We start from the raw sequence: 12,617 nt of genomic DNA, 5'->3' as shown, positions 1-12,617 counted from the left end.
AAAGAAGCATCTCATAGTTGGAATCTTTGCTTCCATGAAAAGGTCAAAGAGTTTGGATTTTCTAGAAGTGAAGATGAGTCTTGCGTGTATGTCAAAGCTAGTGGGAGCATAGTAACCTTTCTCATTTTGTATGTCGATGACATACTCGTAATAGGAAACAATGTTCCAACCTTGCAAGAAGTTAAGTCTTGGCTTGGGAAATGTTTCGCTATAAAGGATCTACGAGTGGCTACATACATTCTTGGAATAAGAATTTATAGGGACAGGCAGAAACTTTTACTAGGACTTAGTCAGAGTACCTACTTGGATAAATATTGAAAAGATTCAATATGGAAAATTCCAAGAAAGGGGACTTACACATGCATCATACAGTTAAATTAAGCAAAACTCAATGCCCCAGTAGTGATAAGGAAATAGATACTATGAGTCGAATACCATATGCTTCGGCTATAAGATCAATCATGTATGATATGACATGTACTCAACTTGATGTGGCTTATGCTTTGAGCATGGTTAGCAGATATCATGGAAATCCAGGTTTAGCTCATTGGACTGTAGTGAAGAACATTCTTAAGTATTTGAGAAAAACAAAAGATATGATATTGGTTTTTGGCGGCAAAAGTGAACTTAGGGTAAGTAGGTATAGTGATGCCAATTTTCAAATGGACCGAGATACCAGTTATTCTCAATTTGAATGGGTTTTGTTACTGAATGGTGGAGCAGTAACTTGGAAAAGTGCCAAGCAACAAATGATAGGTGATTCTACTTGTGAATCAGAGTACATCGCAGAAAGCGAGGTGGAAAAGGATGCAATGTGGTTAAGGAATTTTATTGGAGATCTTGGATTTTTTTCCATCAATCCAAGAACTAATGGAGATTTTTTGCGACAACGAGGGTGTGATAGCTTTAAAACAAGAAACTAAAGATCATGGTAGATCTAGGCAAGTCGAGAGGAAATATCACTACATTAGACACAAGGTTGAATATGGTGCAATCATGGTGAATCGTGTATCATCAGAAGAGAATCATGTTGATCCTCTTACAAAGGGTCTAAGCAAGGTCAAGCACTTTGAGCATGCCAAGAGCATTGGACTGAGAGACAATATTAGATTTTATATTTTAGTAGTTGATTATTTTTGAAACATTGTAACTATGATAAATTGTAACTAGATTGTGATTAATTAAATGCAGATTTATTTATATTCAATGTGTATGATACCATTTGTCAATTAATATATCCTTGTGTTTTATTTTGCATGTTTTACTTCCTGAATATTAAGTTACTGAAACACCATAGTTGGTCATAATACTTTGGGAGTAAGTATTGATTTAAGATTGTCATGAATTGTTTGTAGATTATCCATAGAGACTGGACATTGCATTGGGATTGTTGCAAAATTCAAGAGTACTCAGAAATAGAGATTTTGAGTATTGGTTAAACCCGCGCTTAGAGATTACTTCATGGGTTTAATCACAAGTAATTCTAAGATGATAATATCTTCTATTCTTAAAACAGAGATATATAAGTCATATTTTACGAATCGGTTGTGCATTGGTTTACTCCAACGCATCTCGTAATTGGGTGCTATAAATTGTAATTCCATGTATGATTTGATAAGTAAAATTGTATGATTATATAGTTAAAGTTTATTCGTTCCTTTTGCCTTAATAGGAAAAGTGATATCTTTGGGCCCCTCGGTTTTCTGATGTTGACATTATAGTGTTGGGCCCAGCCAAGACTAAATTGATGTGTTCAATTTGTAGCCTAATGACGTTATCACAAAACGAGATTATTGGGAAACAGAATCTTGGACAAGAGATTGATTCTAATCCATGTCACATTTTCATACGATATTGGAAGAATGAAGAAATAGTTGATCACTTATCATAGGACCAACAGAGTCTAGTAATGTCTTTGAAAACACTCTTCACGGGTTATTTGGAGTTATACTTGCAATTGTAGTTAGCGAATTATCCAAGTGGGAGACTGTTGGATTAAGGTGTCTAAGGTCCTAACTAAATGGGTATAATATTGATAAATAAAAGTAAAGTCCTTTTTGGGTTGCCCTCATAACCAAGAAATTGCTTAGATTGATTATAAAAGAGAGATAAATGATTTATTAAAATATTATAAGATTAATATATTAATTAGAAATGTTATAATTAATTTACAATTAATTTGAAATTAATTTTGGGTTAATTAGAATGAATTAAAGGTTGAAGAACTAAAGTTGTAATTGTTCAAAAGTTGATCAGAAGAGAGGTTCTAGAACCTTCCTGATAAGGACGGTTTTTAGGAGACCGGTTAGGGTTTCCGGAAGCCTCCATTTAGATAATCAAGGAACTGGATAACTACTTTATTTGAGATAATATTATTTTATGTTCAAATTAGGGTTTCCAGATGTTTCCTAATCAGCTATAAATAGAGCCTTATACCATGGAATTTCCGGCCACTCTATTCCTCAATACCAGATCCGAAAATTGATCCTCTCTCCCCTCTCTCCTAATATTTCTAGGGTTCTTGTGTTGTGGGTGTGAACCATTATAGGCTCGCACACAGTTGGAGCTTGTATTCAAAGAGACTTTCATATTGATCTTGTTGGAATCAAAGGGTTTGTTTGCAATAACAAATTATAGGTATGTAACTCTTATGAATTTTGATTTCTACTAAGGTATAAAACTTTTTTTGCTCAATAGTATGTTGCTTTAATAGTGTTATTACATAGATCAAGGTAGGTTGCATGTACCCTTAAGAGTATAAGGATTTTTCTGCATTATTACATGTAAAAACCATCAGTGTCATGGTCCAAGGCTTATAGATCAAAGTACATGGAAATGAGCCTCATAGATGGTAAAGTAAAAAATCATTATACAAGGGTTTGAGACTAATCTCGGGGGTTAATTCGTTCAAATCTAGGTAGCACAATAAAATTGTCTGTAATTGTCAACTAGGAGCAAGTGTCATACTTTCAAAGGACGTATGTCTGTTTTAAAGCCATCAAAGAAGGTTAATAGGGTGTCGTAAGGTAATTGGTCTAGATGGATATTTCTTAAAAGAACCATGTCAAGGAGAGTTACTGACAGCAATTGGGAGGTATGCTAAAAACCAAGTATATCTCATTGCTTGGGTAGTTGTTGACATAGATAATAAGGACAATTGGAGATGGTTTATGAGACTAGTTACTAATTATCTTGGCTTGAAAAAAGAAGAAGGATTCACTGTTATTTCTTATCAACATAAGGTATTAAGTTACTTGTTTATGGTTTATTAAGTCGCTTGTTTCTTTAACACGTTTTCAGAGATTGCTTGAAGCCACCAAGGAAATACTATCAGATGTGGAGCACATATAATGTGCACGACACATATATGCTAACTTCAGGAAGATATTCAGTGGAGTTGAATTTAAGAATATGTTTTGGGCAGCAACTTTTTCTACTGTGGAGACTGACTGTAAGAACAAAATGGATGATATTAAGCAGGTGAATCCAAGTGCTTGTGAACATCTCATATCAATACAACCTCACACTTGGTGCATGGCATTCTTCAGGTCTGGGATAGCATGTGAGGCAGTAGAAAATGGTATTGCACGGTGCTTCAATGCAATCATATTGGAAGCTAGAAAGAAAGCCCTAATTGCAATGCTTAAGGAAGTTGGGTTATACATGATGGACAGTTTCTATAACATGTTACTTAAGGCTGAAAAATAGGATTCACAAATTTGTCCAGCTACAATCAAGAAAATGGAGAAGTTTGGATAAGACATGTAGTTAGTTTTGTGATCATTAAACATTTTATTTCATTAGATAAGTTTTAATTTAATTTACTAATTTCATTTCATTGTAGGAATTGGAATGTAAACCTAAGTGTACCTTCAGTTTTTGAAGCTATAAATGGATTTGAAGCATTTGATGTTGATCTACAAACCAGAGTGTGAAGTTGTAGACTTTTGGAGGTGTCATGTATTCAATGTGTTCATGCACAGTTAACTATCTTGTGTATTGGACAAGACCCTGTTTTATTCATTAGTGGGTGGTTTATTGTACAAAGGTTTAAGTCCACATATTCAACAAACATATTATCTGTTAATGGTAGTAACTTATGGCCTAGAACTTCAAACACTAAGCCTTTACCCCCTTTATCTAGAAGAATGCCAGGTAGGCATAGTGTTAAAAGGAAAATGCATGTCACTGAATCACAAGACAGATACTCCCAAAGTAAGACTCCAATTTCTAGTAGAAGAGGACCCATAGCGAGGACAATCCAATGCAAAAATTGTCTACAATGGGCATACCAAGGGTGGAACATGATACTCCCAAACAACAAACAGTCTTGTAATAATCCCATGGTTACACTAGAACCCAATCCAAATAAAAATATGGGCATACCAAGGGTGGAACATGATGCCAGTCATTGGACTAGAGGCGGTGTTAGAATAGGAACTAGAGGAAGTGGTAGAATAGGAAGTAGAGGAGGTGGTAAAAGAGGTAAGCATGTTGAAAATCAAGAAAAAGGTGGTGGGATGGGAGTTAGGTCTAAAATTATTCCTGAAATGGAGTTAATAGATCTTTGGAGGCAACTGGAATACATGAGAGAATCTAGTTATTCACAGGTTGAGAGTTAGACAGCTCTTGAAATGAAAAATGAGGAAATAAAACAAGTCCTTGATTACAAAATAACTATTGAAATACTCTTTCCTATGTCTATGGTATGCCTTTCTTTCAATGTGTATATTTATTAACTTTCAATTGTTTGTATTGTTTAAGTTTAAATTGTTTCCAAGAGGTTGCAGATCCACCTATTACTAATGTTGATGATACCCGAGAAGTAATTCTTGAGACACAAGCACCAATAGAAGAAGAAAATAAATAGGATGGTATTGATGAAACCCAAGTTGCACCAACAGAAGAAGAGATGGAAGAGGACGGTATAGCTGCTACCAATACAAGAAGAAACAAAAGGTAGTGGCAAAGCCTAAAAGAAGAAAGCCCTCTGAGATGATTGTTAAACCAAGATCAGATACCAAAAGGATGGTGTTGAAACCAATAAAATGTAAGTTACATAGAGAAAATGGCTAAATCATCACTAAATTTTAGTTTGGGACTTATTCGTAAATTAGGGTAAAACAATGGGACTTTAATAAAACAGGTAAGTAATGATACCGGGAAAAAGGGGTCCATCGCCATTTTTACCGGTAATTCATGATTTTTCGTAAACAAATTTTAGTTTGGGACTTTTTTCATAAATTAGGGTAAAATTTTAGGACTTTTATAGAGATTTCCCTTTATTTTCTGCATTGCATTTTCATATATAAAAATCTGAAAAATCCAAAAAATATTTTGCTTTTTATTTTTCTGTATTCGTAATATATATATATATATATATATATATATATATATATATATATATATATATATATATATATATATATATATATAACCAAAAGGATTTCTAGTTATTTTAATTTTTTTATTTTCTACTTATAAAAATTCCGAAAAACAAATCAAAAATTTTGAAATATTTTTTTTACATGAGATGAGGATATTATTTACATTCAATAGCTCTGTTAATATGAAGTGTGATAGGAACCTAAAATAACAGTCTCATTGCAATCAATGTTAAGAATTATCTTTTCATATCAAAAAGTGCTCTAAATGTTTTCGAAATATGAATCAACATGAGTCGGATAATTTTTACAATGGAAGTGTGGGATGGAAAAATGAACAGTGTTTTAGAAATAATTTCCTTAGATGAATTAAAAAGAACCTAGATTGGATAACTATTTTCTTTCCTTGAAGTATTGAACCCTATAGTTTTTACGCCTTTTGAGGTTAGGAGGGAACTCTTGTTATATCCACACAATTTATTATCATTTTTGAAGTATTGAAGAAATGGTGGGCCTCAAAGTGAAATCTGCGCCCAATAAATATATATGTTAGAAATGGTATATCAAGAAACTTGAAGAAATTTGAAACTCAAAGCCAAATCCAAGTCAAGCTCAAGTCGAAATCAAGAAGAAAGAAAGTTAAATCTGAAGAGTTGATCAAGACAAAGAAGATGCGTGGTATAATGAGATAGATCCCTCGATAGTGGAATCATAGGGGTAAGCTTGGATTTTTTTTGTCCATAATGGAGCTTACCGCGTTTACTGGACGCGTTCGGAAAAAAGGAGGGGTCGGTCAAGCTAAGTTTTTATAAACAAATTTTCTTGAAATTATTTTTAAAAATACATTGTTTATAATGTTTAATTTTTATTCTAAATTCTTTTTAGGCCATCTACATTTGTCCATATGTGAAATATTTTTATTTTCCTTTATTTTATTCTAAATTCTTTTTAGATCATTTACATCTTTCCATTTGTTTATAATGTTTAATATTTTTCTTACTTGAGGGCAAGTAAGGTTCAAGCTTGGGGAGATTTGATAGATGTCATTTCATGCATCTTTTAGGGTAGTTTATATTATCATTTTGCATCATAATTTGTACATTTGCGTGTCATTTATTTAAATAATATTCAGCTCATGTCTTTTATCAGAATTCTCGTACTGCTAGCATTTTTTGTGTCAATTTCAGATAGTTCGAGTGGAGCAATACTTTGGAAGCAGTTGGATGCATATTTGGAGCCTAAATGGAGTTGGAACTGAAGGAGGATGTTGAGGAATGCTTGGAAGATGTTTTAGTCAAGAAACATTCGATCGAATTGATCATACGAAGATAGATTGCTACAATCTGAAGCCTAAAGGATGTTGTTGGCAGCTTTGACCCCCTGCTAGTATTTTACCATATCTCATGACTCGTAACTCCGATTGACAAGTTATAAATGTTTTGAAAACTAGACAAAATTCCGGACGACTTTCGTGTATGTGAAAAATGGCAAATCTACGATCACATAAGCCAAAAATGCGATCGTAGAAGTGATCACATTTTTTCTGCGATCGCATAAATTCATTGAAGTTTTCCAGAGTCGAAATAAGTCATCTGGAAGTCATTTGAAGAAAAAGACCAAATTTGCGATTGCATATATCACTTCTGCGATCACATTTTTGTCCTGAAGTCCCGAAAACGTTGAAAATAGCATCCTACATCATTTAGGGGCAAATTTGAAAAAAAAAAAAAAAAAAAAAAAAAAAAAAAAAAACTTAATATTTGCGATCGCATATCTACTTTCTGTGATCGCATTTTTCGCCAACTTGTTCCGGAAGCTTCTGTCTTGAATATAAATACGACCCTTGTCATCAGATTAGAAGGTTAGACAGTTCCAGACGACGAAGAAGACTTCTGAAGGCGATTTTTGATACCTTTCAGTGATTTCTGAAGATTTGAAGGCTGTGAATCATCTCATTCATTTAGTTTAGAAGATTATTCGGTTAATGTTTCTTTTTACTAATTTTAATTTGTTTTTATCCATGCATGGCTAAAACCTTAGTTTTTAGTTCTACATTCACTAGTACTTTTCATACGTTTAGTTTTCAAATCTAGTTTTCTTTTTGTGTTTCTATCTAGATTTTTTCAGTTTTGAGCTTAATGAATGCTTGGTTTTTTTATTTTTGTTAGTCTGATCACCTAGCTAGGGTTTTATCATTCTAGTTAATCAGTTAATAGAATCTGTAATTGTTCTTATTAACTAGTAATAAGTAACAAGTATCAGATTGGTTTCGTGTTTGGGATTTAACTCTGATATAAACTGTAAAAATCATATCTTTACGCTTCCGAGCTTGTGAGAAATATTGGGTATTGCTGATATTGTATGATTTTTAGGAAATAAAAAGTGACAAAAAGTTAATAAATTTCAAATTTCAAATTTGAATAATAATACTATTAACATTTTTACACATAAAAAAACCTAATTTTTTCATCAATTAAACACCAATTTTTTCCGGTGATATTGTATGATTTTTAAGGTCTTAGTTTCTTTTTGAGTTAATGGAGAAAGAATGCCTTCATAAAGTCATGGGAAGAAATGATGAATAGAAAACCAATGAATAGAACCTAATGATATATCTTAACTTGTAAGAAGATGTGGAAGTGAAGGGGAAAATAGAAAATTGGGCATTGAAGAGAGACATGTGCAGAAACGACTTATTCATGAAAGAGTTCATGTAAAGAAATTCTACAGTCAAACAAATCATGCTAGATTCTAATAATAATTTTCTACTTATAATAATCTAAGTACCAATCTTCTATCTACACATCAACTCTATCTCATTAGATGATTAGACCAATAATTTGTCACTGGTTCCTATCTATTTTTAGCCCATTCAAGTCACAGCAATGAGACTTAAATATAAAGATGAACAATCATTATAGATACAAACAAGAGAGACTGAGAGAGACCTTCAAAACGTTTTTTACCACAAATAAAATTCTCTGAATTATAAGTATTCCATTTAGGGCCTAACATGTTTTAAAACTATTGGGCTAACAATGTGTAATTAGTTCATTCCTAAAATTCCAACAACAAACAATTAATCAAATATAGATGAAATCTTCATATCAGTTCATAAGTTCATTCTAGACAAAAGCAACAAAACAGGCTCCTACATTGAACAATTCCAACTTTTTAATTACAATTTACAAGTATCCAACAACTAAATCCCTAAATCCCTGAAACTGTGAAAGCTGAAACTGGAAAGAATAGCAGCTGAAAAAGCATACTTGATCGTGATTTTCTTCACTTTTGTGCTGTGAAGTGTGAAACAGGAAAGAACAGGTGAAGTGGCGAACAGCAGAATTGCAGTTGTGCTGTGCGAAATAGCTCAACAGCAGCAGGCAGCAGCACCGCAACAGAGAGCGGTGGTGAATGGCGGAGCGCCGGAGTCGGCAGCTTCTGACCTTCGTTCTTCGATTTAAGGATTAGCGAGTAGTGACTGCGACTATCCGACTAGCGAAAGCGATTTTTGATTAGCCGTTAGCGAAGAATTGAGGATTGGGCCTGGGGGATTGGGGTGGAAGCTTTACAGATTGAACGATTGCTGATTTGCTTCTCTATTTTGATCGGCTTCTTAGCAAACCAACATTGGATCAGGAGGGGCCACAGCCCAAGACTCATATTGTTGGGCCTATAATTCTGAAAGTTAAGCATACTTACTCTACTTCTAGCCCAAAATTCAGGGGGAATGACGAAAGCAATGACGTAAAAAGCCATTATTATTGAAGACACGCGTCCTTTCATTATGGAAGGAATTGTAATTATTTGTCATTTGTCTTTTATAATTATTATTGTCAAAAAGTAGTGTCTAGGATGTGAAATAAAGTGTATAACCCTCAATAGTCTAGGGGGCTATATTGTAAATATGTATGTCGTATTGCAATCAAACGATTGCAACTCAATTATGTAATCGGCTCTCTTGAGCCTATAAATAGGGCATTTGCCCATATGAAATAAACAAGTTAAGTTTGAGTGTTTAAGACTTAAGTTGATCTCAAAGTTCTTCCTCTGTTGAAATAGTCGTTCTATTTCTGAATAGCAGAGTTCTATCCAAACATACCCAAGATTATTCATATAATCATTCATATAATTTAAACAATCCATCGTTAATCCATCCCGACGCATCATTCAGGTATAATCCTATCCTAATCTTTTTATTAATTACGTCATGTCGTTAATTTTGGTATCAAAGCTAAGTATCGTTCTTATTATGATCATGAATGATAAATCTTTCGTTCATATGAATATATGTTCATCATGCATCATCATAAATATTATTATAAATATTTATCGTTATGAATTATCATCATAAATTCAATAAACAATTATTACTATGTACCTACAATTTAGAAACATATTTCGTAAAAAAAAATTTTAATTCTCAATATGAAAACTTTGACATCATAACCACCATTATAAATATCATAAATAACAAACCCTACCATCCTATTAAAATCTATGATTTTTAGTCGTACCATTGAAAGAAAAGCTAAATTATCATTTCAAAAATTATAATCATGAGTTTTTCAAGTTTAAATATTATTAAACAAGAATTAAAGTTTTTTCGTAAAACATTGAAACAATCTAAAAAATTTCTTTTAAATTTAAAAATAGATTCTAACATATCAATAATTAATTGTATATCTAATATTGAAGCAATACATATAATAAATAATAGTATAAATTGGAAACAAGAAAAAATAAAAAAAATCTAGAAGATAAAATAACAAAACTAATCTCTTAAATATGTCTCAAGAAATAGAAAATTCACCAATCATTATTAATAACGAAGAAAATGAATATGGATACACTTTTGATGCTTTAATTAACAAAAATAACATTAATAAAGATGCTATAAAAAAATCAAATTTTACACTATCAGAAAAACATAATTTTAAAAATAACTCATTAAAAAATTTCTTTTTTAGAAAAAATATTATATATTATGGAAAAATTATAGGAGAATAAGCAATACCTATAGAATCAACTCAAGGAAATATTATTATATCAATAATAAATAAACAACAAATTAGAAATAGATTATCTAATATTAAAGAAGTAGATAGAATAAAAATTGCTTATATTCATATATCAACAATTCAAGTAATTTTAAAAAGTATTTTTAGCGATTTAGATATACCAATAGAATTAGAAATCAGAGATGATCGTATAATTAATAATCAAGAAATTATTATTGCAAAAGGAAAAGGTAATTTAATTGAAGGAAAAATAAAATTTGATATTAATATTCAACTAGGATTAAGTCTTAAAGATAAAAATCTAAGTAATAGTATTATTGTACGATATAAATTATTAAGACAAAATTTTATATTAAAAGGTAATCATCCGTTTACTATTACATATCAAATAAATTATGCATTAACAAATTCTCATCATAGTATTACATTTAAAACAGAAGATAGAATTTATATAGATAAATTATTTACCCCTTTATTATCACTTGAATCACCAAATATGACTAATAACATAATATTTAATGAAACCAATTTTCAACCAATAATAACTACTCCATTAATAAAAAGAAACTAAAAGATTTGTTTTCAAAAAATTAGTACCAACAAAACTTATTAATATGGAAAATTTACAAGAAAAAGTAGAAACACTAACTAAATGATTTGCAGCACTAGAAATTCCATCCGAAATTCAAGAAAATAATACAGAAATATAAAATAATTCGGATAATAACGATGCAGAAGTAATATATGATTTTTCATCCGATGATGAAAACCCTTATTCAAATCCATATAAAGAATCACAAAATAATTTTGGATTAAAACAAAAACAATCGTATGTTGAAGATGATTATCAAAATCAATATATTTATGGACCACCTTCATTAGAGGAAAATCTTTTATATAGACAAGGAATGGTTAAAAATAAATAAAACAAATGGGAAAAAATACATCCACAATACATACCCAAATTATTTACTTTTCCAACAAATTCAGATATTCTTTTTATTGAGTGTGAACAAAATCCCGAAGCAAAAATTCAAGAATGGAGTAATAAAATGGGAATTCAAATTCAATTAACTGAAGAGTTAAGAAATCTACATCCAAAAAATTTTCTTAATTATATTATACATAAAACACAAGATAATGCATACCGTTTCCTTTCATCTCTCGATGAAACAGAAACAATGATGATAACTACCACTGACGCTATGGAAACATTTAAAAATGTATTAAATCGGCTTATTCAAGAATTCATAGGAAAACAAATAGAAGATAAAACATCTCAGGAAGCTTTTCAATTAGAATCATTATGGCATTTAACTAACCTACGAATTTGTAACATGTGTTATTTAGACCCATTTATATGTAAATATTCTGAACATTATTATAATCTAGATTTCACTAGAAAAAAGATAGCATTAGACATGTTTTACCAAAAATTACCATCATTAGTAAGTCAAAGTGTAATAAAAGATTTCCAAGAAGCATTACAACAAAATAAAATTGCAGATACTTTAGGAGCACGAATAAGTATATTAAAAGCATGGATGCAGAAAAAATGTTTAGAACAAAAAACAACACAAGATGCAAAAATTGATTTATGTTGTAATACCCTTTCTAATAAAGTTAATCAATATGGTTGTAAAGACAATATAAAAAGAAAACTTGGAAAAAACAAACTTATAAACCTAAATATAAACAATATTATAAACAAGGTGAAAGAAAATATTTTCGAAATAGAAAACAATATAAACAAAAATATCAATCTAAAACAAATTTATGCCCATCGAATAAAAAAATTGTAAATGTTGGATATGTCAAGAGGACGGACATAAATCTTATGAATGTCCAAAAAAGACTGAAAGAGAAAAAGAAACAAGTTTATTAAAAATTGCATATGATCTAGGATATGAACCTACAGAAGATTCAAATATAGATTCAGATATAGATATTTATGCATATACAACTGATTGTGATTCAGATGCAGATAGATAATCCTATGGTGAAAGCATTATTAGGATTAGAACGTGAGGGAAACCTCATATCTAACCCATCCGAAGTATACATTATCAAAGCATACAATGGTATGAAAATACCACCAAAAGCATACAAAAATAAAGTATACAGTGATATAAAATATATCACCAAAGCATACATTGATATGAAAATTCTCATATCATCATTTGAAATATTAAAAACAAACAAATATCAGCAA

At 31.0% G+C, this 12,617-nt stretch overlaps 1 protein-coding gene across 1 annotated transcript; it reads left to right on the top strand.

Moving 5' to 3' along the window:
- Positions 1 to 461: 461 nt before the first annotated feature.
- On the top strand, positions 462 to 923 carry LOC145113798 (secreted RxLR effector protein 161-like). Its single transcript, XM_079049849.1, has one exon. The coding sequence runs from the start codon at positions 462 to 464 to the stop codon at positions 921 to 923; it is 462 nt and encodes a 153-aa protein (XP_078905975.1).
- Positions 924 to 12,617: the final 11,694 nt, after the last annotated feature.

The sequence above is a fragment of the Lactuca virosa genome, chromosome 5, assembly GCF_052849685.1.
Source record: "Lactuca virosa cultivar CGN04683 chromosome 5, Lactuca_virosa_CGN04683_v6, whole genome shotgun sequence".
Taxonomy (NCBI): domain Eukaryota; kingdom Viridiplantae; phylum Streptophyta; class Magnoliopsida; order Asterales; family Asteraceae; genus Lactuca; species Lactuca virosa.
The sequence above is the reverse complement of the archived record's forward strand: the minus strand, read 5'-3'. Positions and strand labels throughout refer to the sequence as shown.

Excerpts from the sequence above, each read along its gene's own strand:
- LOC145113798 (XM_079049849.1), top strand. The coding sequence starts at position 462 with ATGTATGATATGACATGTACTCAACTTGATGTGGCTTATGCTTTGAGC.